The sequence below is a fragment of the Salvelinus fontinalis genome, chromosome 6 (genome assembly GCF_029448725.1).
Source record: "Salvelinus fontinalis isolate EN_2023a chromosome 6, ASM2944872v1, whole genome shotgun sequence".
Taxonomy (NCBI): domain Eukaryota; kingdom Metazoa; phylum Chordata; class Actinopteri; order Salmoniformes; family Salmonidae; genus Salvelinus; species Salvelinus fontinalis.
The window spans coordinates 24,596,477-24,622,642 of record NC_074670.1 but is presented as its reverse complement, the minus strand read 5'-3'; the positions used below and the strand labels follow the sequence as shown (position 1 = coordinate 24,622,642).

Genomic DNA, 26,166 nt, shown 5'->3' with positions numbered 1-26,166 from the left:
TTCTCAATTTAATATTGTCTTTACTAATATGTCAAATTAGTTTGGATTTAGAATGCCCATTATTAAATGGGCAGGAACAGCGGCAGGGGGAAAAAGACGTTATCTGTATGCTCTCGAATAGCGAATGGAGGCCGCGTGCTTTCCCACCGGTCCGTTTTTCAATGATGACAGGTGGGCTACTTGGGTTTTATAGTGGAGCATGTGCTTAATATGAGCAGCTGAGAAATAAATATAAGAAAGCCTATTTCACTCCCAGCATCAAGACCTTTTCAGGAGCATGCTCTAGCTGCAGGTGATATTCCGCCCAAACTCTGTATGCCATGGGCTCTCCAACCCTGTTACTGCAGCTACCCATTGCTTAACTTGGAACACCAAGTGAAATATTTACTGGAACATGGATAGTAACATGTTTTTCGCAAAGAAACATATTTCATTAAACTGTTGACACCCCGTCTGCCTGCTCGAGAAAGGAATAAAGGAGAGAGGAAGAGATGGAAATGCATGGTGCTGAGATATTCTGTATAGCTAAAGGTAATGTGTCACCCAATTCATTCCCTATTACTAGGCTATTCAAAATCGCCCTGCACACTCAATTTACCGACTGCATCGCCTAGGGCTATACGTTCTCTCCCAGACTCGTGGATAGACGTTTTGGAGCATAGCATTAGGTAACCAGTCCATCCAGTATGCATACTAATACAATCCACACTCAAAGGTGATTGATTACTCAAATTTGTTTCATTTTGGGGTATAGGCTCGACCAATTGTGCACCAAAGACATCTTAAAATAGTTTTATTTTATGTTTTTCTGCCATGAATAATAAGCGATAAGTACTGTATAACTGCACAATAATATTTAATACCATTTTTTTTAAATGGGCTTGGGCTCATAAGCCTATGTGTATGCAATTCGGTTATGCCCTCAGACGAACCATAAATCAAGCAAAGAGTCTATACAGGATTAAGATTGAATCCTACTACACTGGCTCTGATGCTCGTCGGATGTGGCAGGGCTTGAAAACTATTACGGACTACAAAGGGAAACCCAGCTGCGAGCTGCCCAGTGACACGAGCCTACCTGACGAGCTAAATGCCTTTTATGCTCGCTCCGAGGCAAGCAACACTGAAGCATGCATGAGAGCACCAGCTGTTCCGGACGACTGTGTGATAACGCTCTTGGTAGCCGATGTGAGCAAGACCTTTAAACAGGTCAATATTCACAAAGCCGCAGGGCCAGACAGATTACCAGGACGTGTACTCAAAGCATGCGTGGCAAGTGTCTTCACTGACATTTTCAACCTCTCCCTGACTGAGTCTGTAATACCTACATGTTTCAAGCAGACCACCATAGTCCCTGTGCCCAAGGAAGAGAAGATAACCTGCCTAAATGATTACCACCCCGTAGCACTCACGTCAGTAAACATGAAGTGCTTTGAAAGGCTGGTCATGGCTCACATCAACAGCATCCTCCTGGATACTCTAGACCCACTCCAATTCGCATACCTCCCCAACAGATCCACAGATGACACAATCTCAATCGCACTCCACACTGCCCTTTCCCACCTGGACAAAAGGAACACCTACTGTATGTGAGAATGCTGTTCATTGACTGCAGCTTAGCGTTCAACACCATAGTGCCCACAAAGCTCATCACTAAGGACCCTGGGACTAAACACCTCCCTCTGCAACAGGATCCTGGACTTCCTGACGGGCCGCCCCCAGGTGGTAAGGTTAGGCAACAACACGTCTGCTACTCAACACTGGGGGCCCTCAGGGGTGTGTGTTTAGTCCCCTCCTGTACTCCCTGTTCACCCACGACTGAGTGGCCAAACTCTACCCCAACACAATCATTATGTTTGCTAACAACACAACAGTGGTAGGCCTGATCAACGACAACGATGAGACAGCCTATAGGGAGAAGGTCAGATACCTGGCAGTGTGGTGCCAGGACAACAACCTCTCCCTCAATGTGAGCAAGACAAAGGAGCTGATCGTGGACTACAGGAAAGGCGAGCCGAACAGGCCCCTATTAACATCGACGGGGCTGTAGTGGAGCGGGTCGAGAGTTTCAAGTTCTTTGGTGTCCACATCACCAATGAACTATCATGGTCCAAACACACCAAGACAGTCGTGAAGAGGGCACAACAACACCTTTTCCCCCTCAGGAGACTGAAAAGATTTGGCATGGGTCCCCAGATCCTCAAAAAGTTCTACAGCTGCACCATCGAGAGCATCCTGAACGGTTGCATCACTGCCTGGTATGGTAACTGCTCGGCATCTGACCGCAAGGCACTACAGAGGGTAGTGCCTTTACGGCCCAGTACATCACTGTGGTCAAGTTCCTGCCATCCAGGACCTACATACTAGGCGGTGTCAGAGAAAAGCCCCAACAATTGTCAAAGACTCCAGTCACCCAAGTCATAGACCTTTTTCTCTGCTACCGCACGGCAAGCGGTACCGGAGCGCCAACTCTAGGACCAAAAGGCTCATTAACAGCTTCAACCCCCAAGCCATAAGACTTCTGTATAATTAACGAAATGGCCACCCGATAATTTACATTTGTTTTTTACACTGCTGCTACTCGCTGTTTATTATCTATGCATAGTCACTTCACCCGGAACTACATTTACAAATTACCTCGACTAACCTGTACATTGACTCGGTACCGGTACCCCCTGCATATAGCCTTGTTATTGTTATTTTATTGGTTTACTTTTTATTAGTTTTTACTTTATTTTATTTGGTAAATATCTTTCCTGAACTGCATTGTTGGTTAAGGGCTTGTAAGTAAGCATTTCACGGTAAGGTCTACACATGTTGTATTCGGCGCATGTGACAAATAAAGTTAGATTTGTTTTGATTTTGATGCATAAACTATAATATGCCTACATGTGTTTTTAAAATATCATCACCATAGAAAGCTGTCCATTATACAACATCTACAATAACCATGTTTTCCACTCAGGTTCAACCTGCTGTTGAACTACTTTCTTCAAATTGATCATCACAGTGAGGTGAGTTTTAAAAGCACGATACTGTTTTGATGAAAAGTGTCTGATGTGCTTTTCAAATGCATTTGCATTGATGTCAGAGTGGTTAGAGGGACAACAGAGCCCTGAATACCAGGCCATTAGGAACTGATGATCATTAGCAAGTTGGGTACTATCTAAGCATGTCCAGAGTGCATAACAGGAGATTACCTGAAATTTACAGCGGTCCTGACTCATGACTGCCGATGTGGCGGTAAAAGGGTCGCCGCAACAACCCTAGCATTTAGGCTTATACATACCAACACCCACCACACACACACAGTCTCTCTCTCTCAGCCCCCTCACCTGTGTAGTAGGCTAGCCGCCTGTGGTCCATATCGAAGAGGAACCACCTCCTCCTCCAGGTCTTGACCCGCCCCCCTCGCTTGGTCAAGAAGCCGGCACAGCGGCGAGGGGACATACGCAGGCCCATGCACCCCGCCACCCCGTGACCCAGCGACTCCACGTGGGCCCGCAGGTCAAAGTTCGCAGAGAGGAAGAGAGGTAGGGAGCGCTGAGAAAAATAATGAGTATAATGTGTATAATTTCACTATGAATATGCTAAATTAAACAGATCAACGTTACAAGGTTAGTGAGAAGGAGACAGACAGAAAGAAAGACAGATTGAGAGAGCAATAAGCCGGGAGAAAGGAGAGGTTGGAGAAAGGATGTATAGCACTATAGAGAACACAAACAGACAGACAATACAGACAAACAGAGCAGACAATACAGACATGCAGAGCAGACAGACAGAGTTGACAGTCAGACAGAAAGACAGAGCAGCCAGACGGACAGACAGACAATACAGACAGACAGAAAGACAGAGCAGACAGACAGAGTTGACAACCAGCCAGCCAGAGCAGACAGACAGACAAAGAGACAGACATACCTCAGGGGAGCTGGGGACTGGACTGGTGGTTTTGGGCCGCTCCTCTGGGTCAGGGACTGGGCTGGTCTGGGACTCTACTGGATCTACTGCTCCTCGGCCATCCAGCTCTCTCTGCCTCCTCTCCTCCACTACCACCTGCCTCCTTTCCTCCTGGATCAACACACAGGCTCTATCTCAATTATCCGCTTCCTTGTATCCTATCTCCTCGTGTCCTTATTAATCATATTGGAGAAGGTGCCTCCCTTCAAAGAACTTCTTCAATTCGTTTTTCGTTTTTATAAAGAGGCATACTTTTATTGAAAACAGGGGGATTAAGATGAAGTACAATATCTAGGCTGAGGCATGTACACTCCCCTACGTATTTATTTGGACAGTGAAGCTATAACTTAATTTGCCTCTATACGCCAGCATTTTGAGTTTGAGACAACATTTTTTTATATGAGGCGACAGTACAGAAGGTCACCTTTTATTACATATGTTTTACCGTTTAGAAATGAAAGCACTTTATGCATCTAGCCCCCCCATTTGAAGGTGTCACAAGTATTTGGACAAATTCACTTAAAAGGTTACATGTTTTGGGGGCATGATCCTTGTGCCTCTGTAACTTTCTTATTCATCATTTTTGTCGATTCATTCACGATTAACCATAACCATGGTAGCATCCACGTGAATGTAGAAGTGTTCAGAAATATATTCTATTCTTATTTACAATAAAAGTGACACCAAAATGACACAATACATTATTTACTATTCATTTCTATTGGGCACAACATAATCTGAAAGACAACCAAAACAAACTGCAAATGCATCCAACAAGTTTGTAGAGTCACACGCTTGATGTAATAATTGCGTGCTAGGAATATGGGACCAAATACTCAACCTTTGACTACATTTAATACACTATAAGTGAAATTGTCCAAATACTTATGACACCTTCAAAATGGGAGCACTAGACACATAAAGTGCATTCATTTCTAAATGGTAAAACAGCTATGTATGAAAATACCCTAAAATAAAAGGTGAAATTCTGTACTGATGCCTCATATAAAACAACTTTTAGCTTCACTGTCCAAATAAATACATTGGAGAGTGTATTTGCTCGGTGTTGGAGACACAGTAGTGATGACATAGTTCAGTTTTGTTCGTTTTCTATGAAGTGTTCATAGAAAACTGTTTTATAGAAAACTGTTTTCTTCTGGTGGTAATGTTCATTATGTATGGTAATCAGTCCGTTGTCACACAACAGGGGTGTGTTCATTAAGTAACAAACAGAAGAAAACTGACTGAAACAGGGAGGGACTACCTGAATGAATCCTCCAATAATAAACAAACATTTTTAAACGTTTTGTTACAGTGTGCCCTAATGAATATGACCCGGCATGTCTAAAGCTGCATGTCTCTGGTGATTAGGGATGTTAGTGGTGGTGACTCACCCTCTCTTTGAGAAGCCTCTCTCTCTCTGCCTTGGCCTCCCTCAGTCTCCTCTCAATCTCCACCAGGTTTAACAGTCCCAGACTCGGGCTGGAGGGAGAAGGAAAAATACATACATGTCAGCAGAGTTATTGGCATTATTGTCGTCAGGGACGGAGACACAGACGTACAAACATACAGACACATGCACACACGCCCACACAGAGTGAGAGCAGAGTTTATATTTCACTCACACACACCTAGCAAACTCACCTGACCAGTCTATCACACTCCACCTCACATCAACTACATCTCCACTCTGACGCAATCAATCTTCCATAGACAACTCATCCCTTCCCTCTCCTCCTGACAGCCAATCAGATACCTCCTCTTATTCACTCGCAATACAATCACACGAACATGTTCCTTTAAACTTTGTGTGACTTTAGAAATGTTTTCCCTCCACTGACCTGGCAGCACGGGAGCTACTAGCACTGTTACAGGGGGTGAGGAGACCACTGCCATTGCTGGGCCCAGGTCTGTGCCCGTTGCTGTGCCCGTTGCTGTGCCGGTGGGAGGGGAGGGGGGAAGTGAAGCGCTCTGGGCTCGGACTGTCAGGTACCATTCTCACCAGCCCTGTGAATGAGATAGAGAGACAGAAAGAGAGACACACAGAGAGAGACAGATAGAGAGAAAGAGCGAGAGAGAGAGAGAGCGAGAGCGAGAGCGAGAGCGAGAGCGAGAGCGAGAGCGAGAGCGAGAGCGAGAGAGAGAGAGAGAGAGAGAGAGAGAGAGAGAGAGAGAGAGAGAGAGATAGAGAGAGAGAGATAGAGAGAGAGAGAGAAAGAGGAAGGGACACAAAAACAGCACACATAGCACTTATTATATTATATAAGAGACATGGTAAGGAGAGCACGAGAAAGGGGGAGAGAATGGAGAGAGCAGAGGAGAGAAAATATAGGGAGAGAATGGATGACACTGCAGACATACAAACACACACACACAGTTGGTTAGAGAGAGAGCCTAGAAATGGGATTTAGGCAACAGTGGAGCAAACAAACTGAACAGAATTTCTAAAGAACAGCCATAGACTAGTAGCCCCACTGGCTCATCCAGTTCATACAGCTATATCCTGCTCATGGCATGGTAATAACACACAGCTACGTCTGCTACTGACACGCCTTAGCAGAAACTGAAAAGGCAGAGAGAGAGAGAAAGAGATGGAGAAAGAGAGAAGAAGAGAGAGACAGGGAGAGAGAGATACAGGGAGAGAGATACAGGGAGAGAGAGAAACAGGGAGAGAGAGAGAGAGAGAGAGGAGAGCAAGAGAAAGAGAGACAGAGACGGAGAGAGAGAGAGAGAAGCAGAGAAAGAGAGAGAGATGGGGTGGAACTAAACAAATACACAGACAAAGACAGAGGATCAAAGAGAAAGAGAAAGCAAAAATGTAAAAATTCTCTGAGGTAAAGCAAATGAAAAACACAAAGAAATTCATAATTAAACACCAATCATAGCTCACCTTGCGCCGAGACTGGCCTATCGGCGAGCTTATTGTTGCGGTGCGAGCTCCGTCTCCGGGGTAAACTGGCGGATTCTTTGGCTTGTTCCTGAAGTTAGGGAATAACACTGTGAGTTTGTGTTTCAGTACATTACTGGGTGAAAAACAACAAGTGAATCAAATCAGTGTTTATGTACAGTGGCAAGAAAAAGTATGTGAACCCTTTGGAATTAAATGGATTTCTGCATAAATTAGTCATAAAAATGTATCTGATCTTCATCATAGTCAGAACAATAGACAAACACAGTGTGCTTAAACTAATAACACAAATTATTGTATTTTTCTTGTCCAAATTGAATACATCACTTAAACATTGACACTGTAGGTTGGGAAAAGTATGTGAACCCCTAGGCTAATTACTTTTCCAAAAGCTAATTGGAGTCAAGAGCCAGTTAACCTGGAGTCCAATCAATGAGACGAGATTGAAGATGTTGGTTAGAGCTGCCCCGCCCTATAAAAAACACATTTTTGTTTGCTATTCACAAGAAGCATTACCTGATGTGGACCATGCCTCAAAAAAAAGAGATTTCAGAAGACCTAATATTAAGAATTGTTGACTTGCATAAAGCTGGAAAGGGTTACAAAAGTATCTCTAAAAGCCTTGATGTTCATCAGTCCATGGTAAGACAAATTGTCTACAAATGGAGAAAGTTCAGCACTGTTGCTACTCTCCCTAGGAGTGGCCGTCCTGCAAAGATCACTGCAAGAGCACGGTGCAGAATGCACAATGAGTTTAAGACGAATCCTAGAGTGTCAGCTAAAGACTTACAGAAATCTCTGGAACATGCTAACATCTCTGTTGATGAGTCTACGATACGTAAAACACTAAACAAAAATGGTGTTCATGGGAGGACACCACGGAAGAAGCCACTGCTGTCCAAACAAAACATTGCTGCACGTCTAAAGTTTGCAAAAGAGCACCTGGATGTTCCACAGTGCTTCTGGCAAAATATTCTGTGGACAGATGAAACTAAAGTTGAGTTGTTTGGAAGGAACACACAACACTATGTGTGGAGAAAAAAAGGCACAGCACACCAACATCAAAACCTCATCCCAACTGTAAAGTATGGTGGAGGGAGCATCATGGTTTGGGGCTGCTTTGCTGCCTCAAGGCCTGGACAGCTTGCTATCATCGACGGAAAAATGAATTCCCAAGTTTATCAAGACATTTTGCAGGAGAATGAAAGGCTATCTGTCTGCCAATTGAAGCTCAACAGAAGTTGGGTGATGCAACAGGACAAATGACCCAAAACACAGAAGTAAATCAACAAAAGAATCGCTTCAACAGAAGAAAATATGCCTTCTGGAGTGGCCCAGTCAGAGTCCTGACCTCAACCCGATTTAAAATGCTGTGGCATGACCTCGAGAGCGGTTCACACCATAAATCCTAAGAATATTGCTGAACTGAAACAGTTTTGTAAAGATGAATGGTCCAAAATTCCTCCTGACCGTTGTGCAGGTCTGATCCGCAACTACAGAAAACGTCTGAGTTTATTGCTGCCAAAGGAGGGTCAACCAGTTATTAAATCCAAGGGTTCACATACTTTTCCCACCCTACACTATGAATGTTTACACGGTGTGTTCAATAAAGACATGAAAACGTATAATTGTTTGTGTGTTACTAGTTTAAGCAGACTGTGTTTGTCTATTGTTGTGACTTAGATGGAGATCAGATGACATTTTATTACCATTTTATGCAGAAATCCAGGTAATTCCAAAGGGTTGACATACTTTTTCTTGCCACTGTATGTGTCACATACAAGTGGCAAACATGATCCGTGTCAATGGTAACGGCCCGGCAACACACCTGAGGTGATTTGTGAATGGTCAGCGGCGAGAGTGACATCATGCAAGGGACCGAGCTGGGGATGTTGGACCAATCAGCGAGTGGCTTCTTCTCTTTCAAGACCTGATAAGAGATGGGAGTATGACCATTATATAACCGGTTATGGCATAAACTCAGCCGTGAAGAGGAGAGTGAAATAATAGACAAGTGAATCTTGTTGTTTTAATGACCTAGACATGTCAGTTAGGTTGTCCAGACCGTCAGTCATCAGACCTGGATGACCACACAACGGTTGTGTCAACATTTAGCCATGGCACATAATGAAATGACATAGTGGGAGTGTAACAAGTAGAAAAATACATTCTGCAACTCACTGAGAATGGAAAACGCATGCCAGCTGTCAGGAACCACCCTAATGAGTTAAAAAATGATCTCCCTCTCACTATATCTCGCTTTCCCTCCTTCCCTCCCACCCCTTCTCCCTGACTCACAGACACATGAGCAATTCAGAAGCGGCATGCATTCTCTGTTAACCCGTCTCAGTCTCTCTCTCTCGTGTCTGGATGAGCAATGAAATCAATTCCTCTCTGCCAAAAACAGTGCCATCTCTTCTCATTAGTGACTACTACCCATATGACTACCCTAGCATGTCATACAAAGTCATATTGCATTCAGATACAGTTGTACAGAAACACACTGTCTGTCCCTCCTTTCTCCCCCTATCTGCCACTCCCTTGTGCACTCCCTCTCTCGTCCTAGTATCAACTGACACACTTAGCCTGTATTAAATGCCTTTTTCTGATTAACCCAATCTACAGACACTTGAAGCGTGCATATTTGATTTGTGGTGTCTCTCAGCTTACCGGTGTTGTTGCGACGCTTGTAAGTTCTCTCAGCTTGTCTTCTCTCATTCCCTCTCTCTCTCCCTCATAGTCACCCTCCCCTGTTCTGCTTTTCTCTTCCCTGTTTCTTCCCTCCCTCCCTCCCTCCCTACAGTCATGCCTCTCTCTCGCTCACTCTCTATGCTCAGTTGTGCTCTTTCCCTGTCTCTAACTAGTCTCCTCCCCCTTTTCAACTTGCCCTCTCATAATACTAATCAAAGGCATGTCATTGGTTCAACAACAAACCATATCACTGTCCAAGCAGGGAGTTGACAAATCATACACTTTGGCGCTTCAGACAACCATTATGAATATTGAATAAAAACACTAGCAACAATGGACATTCTTATCTAGCTTCCAAGCACTTCATTTAAATGTTACGTTTTAGTCATTTAGCAGACGCAGTTTGTACATTCGTCTTAAGATAGCTAGGTGGGACAACCACATATTACAGGCATAGAAAGTACATTTTTCCTCAATAACGTAGCTATCAGTAGGTCCGTAGGTGACATGACAGAATTTGGGAAGGTTGAAGACTAGGCGGGCTGCAGTGTTCTGGATAAGTTGCAGGGCTTTGACGGCACAAGCGGGACTTCAGACACTTCATTTAATGTGTCATATTTATCCTACTTGAGCCACCGGGAATATAAGACATAATAATTTCCCTGATAAATAATAAATAAATAAAGTTAAAGTTATGACATTTGCTGATCCTCAGTACCTGTTCCCTTATTACCCTTTGAGTGGGGTGGATCAACTCTCTCCTCTCCTTCCTCAAGGCATTCATCTCTCTATCCTTCTCTCTCTCCATCTCCTGCAACTGCTTCTCAAGCTGCTGGACTCGCTCCTGAAGAAATCAATGAAGAAAGAAAAGAAACCGACAAATGAAACGTCAGGCACTTAATATTAAACACCGCATCATTCTGGTCTCCTGTAATCCGTGTACTGGATGTTCAGTGGCATGTTAGACAGAGGATGTTGTCGCTATTAGTATTATAGAGTTGTTGTGTTAAATATGCGCAGTATCTTATCTGTTACGTCTCATGTCTTATGTTAACAGTCAGTTACTCCAGGTATGTTCAATGGCACACCTTCCAACATCCATTTGAGTTATGAGGGGAGATGAGGGATGAATAACAGAGGAGAGGAGTGAGAGATGGCAGGGAAGAAAGAATTAGTGATGTCAGCTCAGCACAGTTAATATGTCAGAGAGGAGGAGATAGAGAAAGAGAGAGACCGAGAGAGAGAGAGAGAGAGCGAGAGAGAGAGAGGGGTATAGAGATGAGCTGTCAACCCAAGCAAGGCCACAGTGCAGCTGAATCAACTCTCTCCCACTCTCTCCTCCCCTCTTTCCATCACTATCACTTGTTTCATCTCTCTGTCTCTATTCTCCCACTTTTCCACTCATCACATGATATCCTAAGTTTATCCTCTTTCGTCTCTCTCCTCACGATACAATCCTTCCTTTTATCCTTCAACCCCTCCCCGCCACTATCACCATACCCCTTTAACCTTCCCTCTCCATTCACTACTTTGAGTCCCTCTCCTCTCCTCCTCCAATTCCTCAATTGACCAGCTCTCCCTTCATCTATACATCTTTCTCCACTTTCCCTCCCTCCCTCTTCTGATGCAATTGCCTAACTTGTTTGTGCAGTCATGTGGCAGTGGAGGGTGATGCCGTAGAGTGTGAGGAGAAGGTAGAGTTCACGCTCACGTCTCCATTTGAGAAGAGGAGGATGAGGGGATGGGGGTTATGTGTGAGGAGCCGTTTACAAACAGAGAGTGACTACCATTGGGGGCACAGAGTGGGGGGAGAGGAAGGGGGCATTTAGAGAGAGTCTGTGGTGGAGGATACGCTTCTAACCAAACCAGTAGAACCTGCTTAGAGATGTGAGATTCTCTGAAATGTTGTCGTCTTCTTATTTGTCGACCCTGGCTTACCTGCGCTGAGTTGACAGCATGCTTTTGGCATGAGATCTCCTTCTCCTTATCTTCCTCGTTCCCTCTCTCCTTCCCCTCTATCTTTCCTTCGCTCTCCTCCTCCTCTGTTCCGGCCTCGCTCTCCAGGACACGGAATTCCCAGTCCTCGAACACCCGGCCGGCTGCATCCACCATCTCTTTCTCCTGGGAGAGAGAGAGAGAGAGGGACGGAGGGAGGGAAAGAGAGATGGGACAGAGAGCGGGATGGAGGGAGAGAGAGAGAGAGACGGAGGGAAAGAGAGACGGAAAAGAGAGAGATGGAGGGGAAAAGAGAGTGTGATGGAGGGATGCAGAGAGAGAGAAAGTGATGAAAGAAAGATGCAGAAGGAGAGGAACAGACAGAAAATGGAAGAAAGCTGTCGATTAGTACAGAAAGAGCCTGTGGCTGAGAACACTAAAACAAAACACAACTGGTTAGACCACTCCATTCAAGAACATTAATTAAACACAGACTATAAACCCTAAGTCCTAGGTCTCTAGCTTGTGTCCCAAAGGCCACCCTATTCTCTATATAGTACACTACTTTTGACCAGGGCCGATAGGGCTCTTGTTAAAAGTACTGCACTATATTGGGAATAGGGTACCATGTGGGACACATCCTCTGTCATCAGAATGACACGCCATGTCAGTGTCACTGCCAAAATGCACGACGAACCCTTTGTCTGCCTGCCTGCATCTCTGTCTCAGATACCTCTATGACACTTTGACCTATCAGGTACGAAGAGGTACTACAAAGATAACTAGTACCGCCGACAAGAAAGAACATACAGTAACTGAAGTCAAATAGAACGGAACTATGTCTTTGTGCCCCTGAGGCAAGCTTAGCTGGCTATCGTGTCCCAAGGCAGTAAGTTGTGAATGTGGCTAGAGTTATGTTCTATGGCGCTGTTGTTTGTTATACTGTATCTTCGTCTTCATGTCCTTATGCACTCTTTTCTCTTCTTTCCCCTTGGGTTCTCATGCAATCCTTTATAACCATGACCAGAGAGGCTAGAATTAGAACACATGATGTGAAATGAGTTCTAACCAGAGGCAGTGTGAGACCATGCTGTCACTAGCACCTGAATTCAACTGTATATGAGGCTAGACCAAAATCTAGCTCTCCACTGCACAAAGTTGACTTCACTTCAGGTCTCAGGGCAGGTGATGTCACTCTGCCAGGCTAGGCTACCTGTGAACTACCCCTACTACATCTAGCCAGACGAACAGGAAGAAGATGCAGTGTATTCTCTTTTACACGCAGTCTCATGGCAAGGCATAAAATCAGTTAGCTGGGTACTATTCATAAGGTAGCAAACGGAAGAAAACGGACTGAAATAGGTCGGGACAACATGGACTTAAGAAGTGCTCTTTTTCTTTTGCAATTTTTTTTTAAACATTGCGTGCCTTAATGAATACCACCCCAGTCAGTGGACTGTTCCTGGATCAGTAAATCACCTGTTGTAGTTGGACCAGTAGCTGCTCTCTCTGGCCCTCTGGCTGACTGAGGATCAGTGTCTCCTTCTCCTCCAACCTACTCCTCAGCTCCTCAACCCGGGCCCTCTCCACCTCCAGACTGGCTCGCTCCTACAGAGAGAGAGAAAAGAGGAGGATGAGAGAGAGGGAACAGTCATCCCTTTATATAAAGATCCATCTGTTTGTTAGATCATTCCACTATCACATAGCTAAGGCCTATAGTGTAAAGTGTCACATGGAGTGATTCAGTGTCTACCTCATTGCTATAGCTACTCATGTTCAGGCCATATCACTCGAGTCCCAAACCATGAGATTCAAACATACCGCCTGAAGACAGGATGCTTTGGATGGTATTGAATGGAGCTCTGTCTGTGTACCACTAACCGTCCGTCAGTCTGTCTGTGACTGTCTGTCTGCATGGCTTCTTATGCTCCTTGTGTGTACAGTACTACTGACCTTCTGTCTGTCCGTCTGTCTGTGTGTCTCCTTGTGCCTGCCTTCCTCCTGCAGTGTCTGTAGATCCAGAGTGTGTCTGCGCAGCTCGTTCCTCTCCTCATGCAGCTCCCCCTCCAACAGGGCTATCTCCAACTGCAGCTGGAGTGGCAGACAGGAAGGAGAGAGAGAGAGAGAGAGAGAGAGAGAGAGAGAGAGAGAGAGAGAGAGAGAGAGAGAGAGAGAGAGAGAGAGAGAGAGCGAGAGCGAGAGAGCGAGAGAGCGAGAGCGAGAGCGAGAGCGAGAGAGCGAGAGAGCGAGAGCGAGAGAGCGAGAGCGAGAGCGAGAGCGAGAGCGAGAGAGCGAGAGAGCGAGAGCGAGAGCGAGAGCGAGAGAGCGAGAGCGAGAGCGAGAGAGCGAGAGAGCGAGAGAGCGAGAGAGCGAGAGAGAGAGCGAGAGCGAGAGAGCGAGAGAGCGAGAGAGCGAGAGCGAGAGAGCGAGAGAGCGAGAGAGCGAGAGAGCGAGAGAGCGAGAGAGCGAGAGAGCGAGAGCGAGAGCGAGAGCGAGAGCGAGAGCGAGAGAGCGAGAGAGCGAGAGAGCGAGAGAGCGAGAGAGCGAGAGAGCGAGAGAGCGAGAGAGCGAGAGAGCGAGAGCGAGAGAGCGAGAGAGCGAGAGAGCGAGAGAGCGAGAGCGAGAGCGAGAGCGAGAGCGAGAGCGAGAGCGAGAGCGAGAGAGCGAGAGAGCGAGAGCGAGAGAGCGAGAGAGCGAGAGCGAGAGAGCGAGAGAGCGAGAGCGAGAGAGCGAGAGCGAGAGAGCGAGAGCGAGAGCGAGAGAGCGAGAGAGCGAGAGCGAGAGCGAGAGGTTAGTCCCACAAAGAACAATGCAGAATGTGCCTTTGAAGGAGACATTAGAAAAAAGGAGTTGGTTTGTTTTGAACAGATCCAGAATCAGACTTCATCAGGTACATTTACTGAACAGCCACCACTGTTCATAAAAATTGTTTGATATGAAACACAATCAGGGTTTAACTTGGTTCATTCATTAATCCATCGGTGTCTCACCTCTATCTTTAGCTCCTCCCTCTGCTGGTCGATCTCTGTGATTCGCTGTTGCAGCATGGAGGGCAATAGTAGGATCCTCGGTGACCGCGCCTCTAACCGTTTGGCTGGAGACTGAGAGGTAGAGAAGAGACACAGACGATTGAAAACAGACTATTCAAGCTGGATCTAACAGTCATTCCGATGGCTCAGTTGGTTAGAGTGCGATGACTGCGGCGCCAAAGTTACCGGTTCAATTCCAGCGTTGGACACATTCACTGATGTATATGTTGAGTCGCTTTGGATAGCAGCGTCTGACTCTGACCACATTACCAGAATAAACAACCAAAAACCTGACGGAAGTTAACGTGAGACCCACTTCTCCTTACCCTCTCACTCTCTGTGCTGCTGCTCTCAGTGTCTGACTCCACCCCTGAAGAGGTGGGGCTTTGCCCTCCAGCCAATCGGGTGACCCATGGCGGCCGCAAGCCCTGCTCCCATCGGCTCCTCGGGGTGTCTATGTTGTGAAGGTGCATTTCTGTAGGATAGAAGGAGATGGGATGATGGGAGGTTCATGACTTGACGGAATAGGGTTAGTGCTATCTGGGATACTTGGATGTCCCTAACCTTGACCAGTACCCCTTACCTTGCCCATTTTAAATGTGAACTTCAACGGGGTGACATCCCGGATGGCAAGGACCCAGAATATAGTGGTAATTCAATACACCGCATGGTTAAGTTCAAAAGGTGACAGTTCACAGAAGTGATACTACACTATGAGCAGTACACCAGTGTGTCTGCAGCACTAAGCTCTTTAAAGCAGAATATCCCCCTGACTTCCAGAAAAGATTGATGGAGGTTGATGGAGAAAACACCCAGGAAAAAGCAATAGTGAATGAGAGGAGAGAACACAGGATGTGAGAAGGTGGTTTGGGATTGTATTTCAGGACAAGGACTGTTAGCACAAGGCTTTTGCTGTATGGACAGAGGTTACTGTACAGTAAACAATGCCTATTCACTTCCCAGCTTTTTGAAGTGCATTGTGGGGAAGCAAGGCACACAAATTTGAGTCAGTGCAATGACGTGGTCTTACAATAACCATACACAGATATACATAGAAACAAGGGAATTCACCTTTGAAGTACTATTCACTATACATAGTACTATACACTGTACATACACGGCTCCCACACAACACAAAGCCACATTATGAACGTTTTGCATCACTGCTGAGGTCTTAGATGGAGAATTCTCAGCGATAACTAGGTTATTTAATGTCTTTATGTCACTTGCTCATATGAGTGTAATCAGTAGTAAAATAGCAGCAAATATGATGTAACGACCAAGCAAACCGAGTGCACACACGCACACACACACACACACACACACACACACACACACACACACACACACACACACACACACACACACACACACACACACACACACACACACACACACACACACACACACACACACACGTGGGAAAATAGTCTGGATTCCCATTGTCCAAACCTTTCCCACCCTCTCGTTTTTCCCTCTCTACTCCTCTCATTCCGTCTCTCTGAACTCCTCTCTTCTCTCTCCCTTTCTCGCTCCTCTCCTCCTGCTCTCTCTCTCGCTCTCCCTGCACAGGCCTTATTAGGCGATGGGGCCTGGAGGAGGAGTGGCGGCATGGAGATAAATATACAACTCTGATATGAGTGAGGGCTTCCAAACATCAGACTGGCACACTGACACAGAGACAGACAGAGGAGAGAGAGAGAGAGGGACAGAGAGTGGAGGAGGAGAGGAGACAAGTGGGGGGAGGGGGGGGGGGGGGTGGGGGGGGTGGGGTTCTAAAATGTCAGAGGCCAGTGTCATATTTCCAGTGAGGAGATGGAAAACAGTCAGAGTGTGTGGCATATATCTTCACAGAGCTGTACACAGGACATACAATACTATGTTGTTTATAGAATAATAGTGCATGGCTGCATGCATGAACTATGTATATACTGTGTTTTTAATTGTGTGTGTGTGTGTGTGTGTGTGTGTGTGTGTGTGTGTGTGTGTGTGTGTGTGTGTGTGTGTGTGTGTGTGTGTGTGTGTGTGTGTGTGTGTGTGTGTGTGTGTGTGTGTGTGTGTGTGTGTGTGTGTGTGTGTGTGTATGGATGCATGCATGTTGAAGAGAATGGCTACCATTCATCAATACCCATAATTACACATACATATTTGGCCTAGTAATACCGTATGCCAAATTCCATATGGTGAAGTTATTGGATACTATTACTTTCATTCCATAAATGTAGATATTACATGTAATGGACACCACATAGAGGTCATGCTTTGGGAAGAGGGCAAAATTAGAGTGAACGCTGGTGAGGAGAAATCTTTGTTTAAACCAAGACTGACTCACATCCATATGACCCAAACGGACGTTTGCATTATCCGGTTGAGATACACTATCAACAGTAAGAGAGACTGTAGTGTTGGAGAGGAGTAAAGTCCATTCTGTCATGTCATTCACAGATGCTATTCAAAAGCAACAAAACAAAGGCTAAACAAACACACCAGGGTTGAGTCCGTAATGGCACCCTATTGCCTACATTTGACCAGGGCCCATGGACAACAATACAGAGAAAGGAGAGGACGGGAGGGAGGGAGAGAACACAAAGAGACTAACTTAAAAGGATGGAAATGAAAGTGAGTAGAAAGGGACATAATTAAGGGGAAAAGGGCAACGGTATAATAGAGAGGAAGATTAAGCTGAACATTTTTGTGTTAATGTGTTGAAAATAGGTATTGATTACAGAGGAGTGGCAGGAGAGATAAGAGAGTGTAAGAAACAGAGGCAATCCCAAGGAGGGAGGGAGGGAGGGAGGGAGGGAGTGAGTGAGTGAGTGAGTGAGTGAGTGAGTGAGTGAGTGAGTGAGTGAGTGAGTGAGTGAGTGAGCGAGTGAGTGAGTGAGCGAGCGAGCGAGTGAGCGTGCGTGATAAAGCTGTGCGATCCAGTTCCGCTAAATGTCCTGAACTGATGCGATACCGATAAATAGATCAATAAGTTTATAACATTCATGTGCACCAGTCTTTTTGTATTACGCTTTAAACTACTACTACTAGTTTGATGATTGTAGCCATCACGTGTCCCATTAACAAATCACCCATATTAACTAAATGTATTTCATATTAAACTTCACATTTCTCTAGTATAGGCTACTTATCGTAATGAACGATATCAGCATGGTCGGTATGGTCGTGTCGATCATTTTCAGTTTATGGCCCCAGCTCTAGTGTGTGTTATACAACTACAGTCCTATCTGGAGGTGACACAATGCGTAACCCTCAAGTTCGAGGTCTGCAGACTCACTCACTCAATCTCTCACACTGCAGTGCTAATCTTTCCCCTCGACTCAGCAATAACCAGCAACAGTTGAAGCGTCATAGCCCTAGTACACACACAAGAGCATACACGCCCTCTCAACAGTGATCGATCATACACCAACAGAAGCAAGGATTCCACAATAATGAGATTCCACAATCCTTACTACCAACACACAAACACACAGAAAGAGATAGAGAAGAAAATGTACACAATTGGAGTTCATTCATACTTGTCCCTCCTCCCGCGCACTGCAGTTGGTAATATGCAATCATATCTAAAGAAGTGGAAGTCTGTTCACTCTTGATCCACCTGTGTTGACAGGATTACAGGACTGTGATTCAATTCAATCAACTTTATTCATCGCTGAGGGCCAATTATTGCTAGCAGCCATAGGATACTGATTGGTGTGCGTGTGTGTGTGTATGTATGTGTGTGCGTGCGTGCGTGCGTATACGAGCCAATGTTCTTCCTCTAGCCCCTTTAATAACCACTTGAGGTCAGGTTTGGATCCTGTTAAACTTCAGCTGACGGAATCATCATAAACCCCCTGAGTGACAACGCTCATGTGTTGGCCTATCAGCCTTATCTATCTGAAGAGGACAGGCTGCAGCCACAGTCACAGATATACAGTTCAACAAAATCTGTTTGATCATTTGACGGTGGCCATTTTGGTACCATAAAGTCCAAGACAATTGTCTTGTGTTGGAATGTTCATGGAACGTTTTGTGTGAATATGGAGAATCATTTGACAAACTCAGTGACAGCAGAATACAGCAGTACTTCTACAATTAGGGATGCACGATACATCGGTGAACATATCGGAATCGGACGATATTAGCTAAAAATGCCAACATCGGTATCGGTCCGATGTCTAGTTTAACGCCTATGTGAAAAACGATGTCAAAGCTGACGTGCATACCAATATAACACAGGAACGTGACGTAATGACGCCATGTAAAATGTTGCGCTACAGGTGCAACACAGAATTCCTAACCTAGTCCACAATGTCTGCTGTGTGAATCGAGCAGTAAACAAGTCGAGCAAGTAAGAAAATGTCAGCAAGACAACTCAAAGGCGAAATCCATTAACGCCAAGGTAATGGAATTCATTGCCCTTGACAATCAACCATTCTCTGTCGTGGGTGATGTTGGCTTTCGCAACTGGTTGAGCACTGGTACACACTAACATTACCAAGTGCACTATTGTTCAGATGTTGCCCTACTGGAGTTACACAGTAATAGCGCCACTGCTATTAGCTTCACGACATACTATGGAATGCTGTTTGGGTCTTTGCGTGTCAAAAAAGATACATGTCAAATAACACTATTTGATGCGTTAAATAACCTTTAAATTTGACACGTCAAATAACACAGTTCTATTATAGAATGTTGTGTGTTCTGAATTTGCACGTGCAAGCCAAGCGCCATGACTACTATCAGTAGCACTGTCAAAGCTGTACAAAAGCCTCATTGAGCAATTATGACTGATTATTCAGCGTTTTTTAAAAATTAACCTTTATTTAACTAGGCAAATGAGTTAAGAACAAATTCTTATTTACAATGACAGTCTAGGAACAGTGGGTTAACTGCCTTGTTCAGGAGCAGAATGACAGATTTTTACCTTGTCAGCTCGGTGATTCGATCTAGCAACCTTTTGATCACTGGCCCAATGCTCGAACCACTAGGCTACCTGCCATTTAAGCAATAGACAGCAACATCTTAACGGGTAATTAAATGACACATATTTCACGCGAATTTAACAACAACTTGCAGGCATTGGGTTCAGAACAACAAACACTTCTAAGACTGGAAGGGCATGTGCCTGTCTCTCACATAGTCACACTGACTGTGACCATAGTTCCCCAATATAATTGTATGGAGAAATTACAAAGAAAAAGTAGGCTAAGCACTGTGTAGCCTATTCAAAACCATACGTCCATTCACAATCATCATTTGATTTACACAACATGCCTACCACTTTGAAGACGCAAAATATTTTTTATTGTGAAACAAACAAGAAATAAGACAAAAAAACTGAAAACTTGAGGGTCCATAACTATTCACCCCCCCCCCAAAGTCAATACTTTGTAGAGCCACCTTTTGCAGCAATCACAGCTGCAAGCCTCTTGGGGTATGTCTCTATACGCTTGGCACATCTAGCCACTGGGATTTTTGCCCATTCCTCAAGGCAAAACTGCTCCAGCTCCTTCAAGTTGGATGGGTTCCGCTGGTGTACAGCAATCTTTAAGTCATCCCACAGATTCTCAATTGGATTGAAGTCTGGGCTTTGAATAGGCCACTTCAAGACATTTAAATATCTCCCATTAAACCACTCGAGTGTTGCTTTAGCAGTATGCTTGGGGTCATTGTCCTGCTGGAAGGTGAACCTCCGTCCCAGTCTCAAATCTCTGGAAGCTTGAAACAGGTTTCTCTCATGAATTTCCCTATATTTAGCGCTATCCATCATTCCTTCAAATCTGACCAGTTTCCCAATCCCTGCCGATGAAAAACATCCCCACAGCATGATGCTGCCACCACCGTGCTTCACTGTTGGGATGGTGTTCTCGATGTGATGAGAGGTGTTGGGTTTACGCCAGACATAGCGTTTTCCTTGATGGCCAAAAAGCTACATTTTAGTCTCATCTGACCAGAGAACCTTCTTCCATATGTTTGGGGAGTCTCCCACATTCCTTTTGGCGAAAACCAAACTTGTTGGCTTATTTTTTTCTATAAGCAATGGCTTTTCTCTGGCCACTATTCTGTAAAGCTCAGCTATGTGGAGTGTACAGCTAAAAGTGGTCCTATGGACAGATACTCCAATCTCCGCTGTGGAGCTTTGCCGCTCCTTCAGGGTTATCTTTGGTCTCTTTGTTGCCTCTATGATTAATGCCCTCTTAGCCTGGTCTGTGAGTTTTGGTGGGCGGCCCTCTCTTGGCATGTTTGTTGTGTTGCCGTATTCTTTCCATTTTTTAATAATGGATTTAATGGTGCTCCGTAGGATGTTCAAAGTTTCTGATATTTCTTTATAACCCAACCCTGATCTGTACTTCTCCACAACTTTGGAGAGCTCATTGGTCTTCATAGTGCTGCTTGCTTGGTGGTGCCCCTTGCTTAGTGGTGTTGCAGACTCTGGGGCCTTTCAGAACAGGTTTACATATACTGAGATCATGTGACAGATCATGTGACACTTAGATGGCACACAGGTGGACTTTATTTAACTAATTATGTGACTTCTGAAGGTAATTGGTTGCACCAGATCTTATTTAGGGCTTTCATGGCCAAGGGGGTGAATACATATGCACGCACCACTTTTCCGTTTTATTTTTTTGAAACAAGTTATTTTTTTCTTCATTTCACTTCACCAATTTGGACTATTTTGTGTATGTCCATTACATTAAATCCAAATAAAAATATATTTAAATTACAGGTTGTAATGCAACAAAATAGGAAAAACACCAAGGGGGGTGAATACTTTTGCAAGGCACTGTAGCGCGACAAACGTAAGAAACAAAATACTTAAGTATGGCATGCCGTGTGCGTGCGTGAGTGCAGAGGGTTTGTTTTCACTATGTGTTCAAAGCAAGGGCACCAGGGAAAAATGTTACACAGACAACACATGAACACAACTGTCCTGCGAGGGGTTGACCTGGTCCTGACATTCAATTAAAGGGACAGTCCACACTCTCGCTGTCCCTGGTGGCCAGACCAAGTATAAACACAAACAAACAAAACCATATACACCAATAAGTATAAGCATATTATTTGTACATGTTTGGTCATATTTGCCTTACTCTTAGTTTTTTAAGAAGGGTACACTAGCAAACACATCCCCCTCAGTCTTCCAGAGAATTTCAGGGTGAAAATCAAATGTCTGGACTGTGCCTTTAACCTTTGTCTGGCTGATATTGAGCAAACGCTGCTGTTACCTGAGAAACATAAAAACACCTGAATGTTCTGCTTTGGTGAGCACTTTGCTGCACTATCCTCAAGAAAGGCATCAGGTGTTACAATGTTACATCCATAACCCACCAGCAGTTCAAGTAGCTAAAGTGTATCTCTTCCCTGAGTCCAGAAGACTTAAAAAAAGGAAACTTACTGTCATCCGTGTATGCCATTCTGCATATTGAGGGAGAAGTATGTAATCAACATACTGATTATGATGAATTGTGCTCCATTCAAACCGACTAGTCTGTCTAGTCTGCCAGCCTCACAATGGGCTAGCACAGAATGTCAATAGTGGTCAACTGTAGCAATGAAGGACATTTACATCAGTAACAATAAAGGGCATTTCCATAGACTACAGTTACTGTATTGCTCAGGTCTCTAGTACTTTGCAGAGGATTACAGCGGAACTATCCAACCCCCACCTGACCTGTTAGCCATGTGCACATTGAGACATCTGACAGATCAGGTGCACTGGAATACCTAGGATGTGTCCAAAATGGCAATCCATTTCCTTTATTGTTCGAAAGTAATGCACTATATATCAAATCAAAAATCAAATCAAATGTTATTTGTCACATGCGCCGAATACAATAGGTGTAGACCTTACAGTGAAATGCTTAAAATCCCCCCAAAAGTAAGAAATAAAAGTAAGAAATAATTAAAGAGCAGCAGTGAAATAACAATAGCGAGGCTATGTACAGGGGGTACCGGTACAGAGTCAATATGTGGGGGCACCGGTTAGTCGAGGTAATGTGTACATATAGATAGAGTTATTAAAGTGACTATGCATAGATAATACCAGGGAGTAGCAGCAACATAGAAGGGGGGGGGGTCAATGCAAATAGTCTGGGTTCAGGAGCCTTATGGCTTGGGGGTAGAAGCTGTTTAGAAGTCTCTGGACCTAGACTTGGTGCTCCAGTACCGCTTAACATGCGTGCGGTAGCAGAGAGAACAGTCTATGACTAGGGTGGCTGGAGTCTTTGACAATTTTTAGGGCCTTCCTCTGACACCGCCTGGTATAGAAGTCCTGGATGGCAGGAATCTTGGCCCCGGTGATGTACTGGGACGTATGCACCACACTCTGTAATGCCTTGCGGTTGGAGGCCGAGCAGTTGCCATACCAGGCAGTGATGCAACCAGCCAGGATACTCTCAATGGTGCAGCTGTAGAACCTTTTGAGGATCTGAGGACCCATGCTAAATCTTTTCAGTCTCCTGAGGGGGAATAGGTTTTGTCATGCCCTCTTCACAACTGTCATGATGTGCTTGGACCATGTTAGTTTGTTGGTGATGTGGATGCCAAGGAACTTGAAGCTCTCAACCTGCTCCACTACAGCCCTGTCGATGAGAATGGGGGCGTGATCTGTCCTCCTTTCCTGTAGTCCACATTCATCTCCTTTGTCTTGATCACATTGAGGGAGAGGTTGTTGTCCTTGCAGCACAAGGTCAGGTCTCTGACCTCCTCCCTATAGGCTGTCTCGTCATTGTCGGTGATCAGGTCTACCACTGTTGTGTCATCGTCAAACTTAATGATGGTGTTGGAGTTGTGCCTGGTCGTGCAGTCATGAGTGAACAGGGAGTACAGGAGGGGACTGAGCACGTACCCCTGAGGGGCCCCCATGTTGAGGATCAGCATGGCGGATGTGATGTTACTTACTCTGGTGGTCTGCTTGAAACATGTTGGTAATACAGACTCAGACAGGGAGAGGTTGAAAATGTCAGTGAAGACACTATCTTTGGTCAGCGCATGCCCGGAGTACACGTCCTGGTAATCCGTCTGGCCCTGGGGCCTTGTAAATGTTGACCTGTTTAAAGGTCTTACTCACATCGGCTGCGGAGAGCATGATCACATAGTCGTCTGGAACAGCTGATGCTCTCATGCATGTTTCAGTGTTACTTGCCTCGAAGCGAGCATAGAAGTTATTTAGCTTGTCTGGTAGGCTCGTGTCACTGGGCAGCTCTCAGCTGTGCTTCCCTTTGTAGTCTGTAATAGTTTGCAAGCCCTGCCACATCCGACGAGCGTCAGAGCCGGTGTAGTACGATTCGATCTTAGTCCTGTGTTGACGCTTTGCCTGTTTGATGGTTCGTCGGAGGGCATAGCGGGATTTCTTATAAGCTTCCGGGTTAGAGTCCCGCTCCTTGAAAGCAGCAGCTCTACCCTTTAGATCAGTGCAGATGTTGCCTGTAACCATGGCTTCTGGTTGGGGTATGTACGTACAGTCAATGTGGGGACGACGTCATCGATGCACTTATTGATGAAGCCAGTGACTGATGTGGTGTACTCTTCAATGCCATCGGAAGAATCCCGGAACATATTCCAGTCTGTGTTAGCAAAACAGTCCTGTAGCTTAGCATCTGCTTCATCTGACCACTTTTTTATTGACCGAGTCACTGGTGCTTCCTACTTTAATTTTTGCTTGTAAGCAGGAATCAGGATAGAATTATGGTCAGATTTGCCAAATGGTGGGCGAGGGAGAGCTTTGTACGTGTCTCTGTGTGTGGAGTAAAGATGGTCTAGAGTTTTTCTCCCTCTTGTTGTACATTTAACATGCTGATAGAAATTAGGTAAAACTAATTTAAGTTACCATGCATTTAAAGTCCCCGGCCACTAGGAGCGCTGCCTCTGGATGAGCGTTTTCCTGTTTGCTTATGGCGGTATACAGCTCATTGAGTGCGGTCTTAGTGCCAACATTGGTCTGTGGTGGTATGTAGACAGCTACGAAAAATACAGATGAAAACTCTCTAGGTAGATAGTGTGGTCTACAGCTTATCATGAGATACTCTACCTCAGGCGAGCAAAACCTTGAGACTTCCTTAGATATCGTGCACCAGCTGTTGTTTACAAATATACATAGACCGCCATCCCTTGTCTTACCAGAGGCTGCTGTTCTATTATGCCGATAGAGTGTGTAACCCGGCAGCTGTATTTCATTCATGTCGTCGTTCAGCCACGACGAAACATAAGATATTACAGTTTTTAATGTCCCGTTGGTAGCTTATACATGCTTCTAGTTTGTCCCATTTATTTTCCAGTGATTGTGCGTTGGCTAATAGTACGGATGGCAAAGGCCGATTAGCCACTCATCGCCTGATCCTCACAAGGCACCCCGATCTCCTTCCGCAAAATCTACATCTCTTTCTCCTGCGAATGACAGGGATGAGGGCCTGTTCGGGTGTCTGAGGTAAATCCCTCTCGTCCGACTCATTAAAGAAAAATGATTCATCCAATTCAAGGTGAGTAATCGCTGTTCTGATGTGCAGAAGCTATTTTCAGTCATAAGAGACTGTAGCAACAACATTATGCACAAAATAAGTTAGAAACAATGCGAAAAAACAAACAAAATAGCACGGTTGGTTAAGAGCCAATAAAGAGCCAGCAGCCATCCTCTCCAGCGCCATGATACATTTTTGTATGTCAGAAATGACCTGGTCAAAAGTAGTGTACCATATAGGGAATATGATGCCATTTTGGACCCTACCCACTGGGCACAGACGTCAGTTCAACTTCTATTCCAGGTTCGACGTAAATTCATTGAAATGATGTGGAAACAACTTTGATTCAACCAGTGTATGCCCAGTGGGTAGTGACCATGCCAGTCTCAGCTGTATGACCTCAGAGCCGACTTAGCAATGCTTCGGTGGTCTATGGAAGGCTACAGTAGTCTAAGGAGGGCTATCAGGAAGCTGTCATAACCACACTGTGTCCTGACACATCAGGTTCCCAGGAATACATGGTGACCAGTCTGAGCTGTATGACCTCAGAGCTATGACAGAGCCCACTGAGATAGGCTATGATGGTTTACAGGGGGACTATGGGCTGAGAGAGGAAACTGTCATTACCATGCTGGGGCCTGAGCAGGAAGAGCAGGTGAGAGGAACCAGGGTCATATTCATTAGGGCACCCCAAACATGTTTTAAAAACAAACATGAGCGTTTCTTATTGGATAAGTCCAGGAAGTCCCTCCCCACTTCAGTCTGTTTTTTTCCCTTTGGTACCTGATGAATACAACCAAGGCTGGACAGCTCTGTGTGGCGTCTGTCTGTCAGATGAGAGGTGAGATATCATGACTAACTGTCTTCTAGGTGTGAGGGCAGATAGGCCTATTGCTAGACTCCTGGAATGATACTGTAGCTGAGCCAACTGGCTACTGTTGGGGAATAAAAAAAAAATAGTTTTTAGGGAACCAAAGGGTTGAAGACTAAAATACAAGCTAGGATCATTGATTGTTAGGGAAGACGATTAGTTGTATTTCCTGTATGTAAATTAGCAAGTAAGATACCCTATAGGCCTAATTGTTTCTCCAATAAAGTAGATTATCACACTATGATACCACTGCATGAATAGAAAAATTCACGCAAATGTGACTTGTGCATATTTCAACACTGCAAAACTGACTGGAATGGT

General features: G+C 45.0%; 1 protein-coding gene across 1 annotated transcript in view; it reads right to left on the bottom strand.

Moving 5' to 3' along the window:
• The window catches only part of LOC129857415 (pleckstrin homology-like domain family B member 3), a 30,458-nt gene that overhangs the window by 2,698 nt on the left and 1,594 nt on the right, over positions 1 to 26,166 (bottom strand). Inside the window, exons 2-13 of the mRNA XM_055925638.1 lie at positions 14,847 to 14,995; positions 14,482 to 14,592; positions 13,445 to 13,582; positions 12,971 to 13,099; positions 11,495 to 11,677; positions 10,275 to 10,400; positions 8,694 to 8,795; positions 6,848 to 6,935; positions 5,799 to 5,964; positions 5,352 to 5,439; positions 3,919 to 4,068; positions 3,336 to 3,543 (exon numbers count right to left, since the gene is read on the bottom strand). Of these exons, the coding sequence (XP_055781613.1) occupies positions 3,336 to 3,543; positions 3,919 to 4,068; positions 5,352 to 5,439; positions 5,799 to 5,964; positions 6,848 to 6,935; positions 8,694 to 8,795; positions 10,275 to 10,400; positions 11,495 to 11,677; positions 12,971 to 13,099; positions 13,445 to 13,582; positions 14,482 to 14,592; positions 14,847 to 14,993 (1,636 nt within the window). The 5' untranslated portion in view covers positions 14,994 to 14,995. The remainder of the gene's footprint in view (positions 1 to 3,335; positions 3,544 to 3,918; positions 4,069 to 5,351; positions 5,440 to 5,798; positions 5,965 to 6,847; positions 6,936 to 8,693; positions 8,796 to 10,274; positions 10,401 to 11,494; positions 11,678 to 12,970; positions 13,100 to 13,444; positions 13,583 to 14,481; positions 14,593 to 14,846; positions 14,996 to 26,166) is intronic.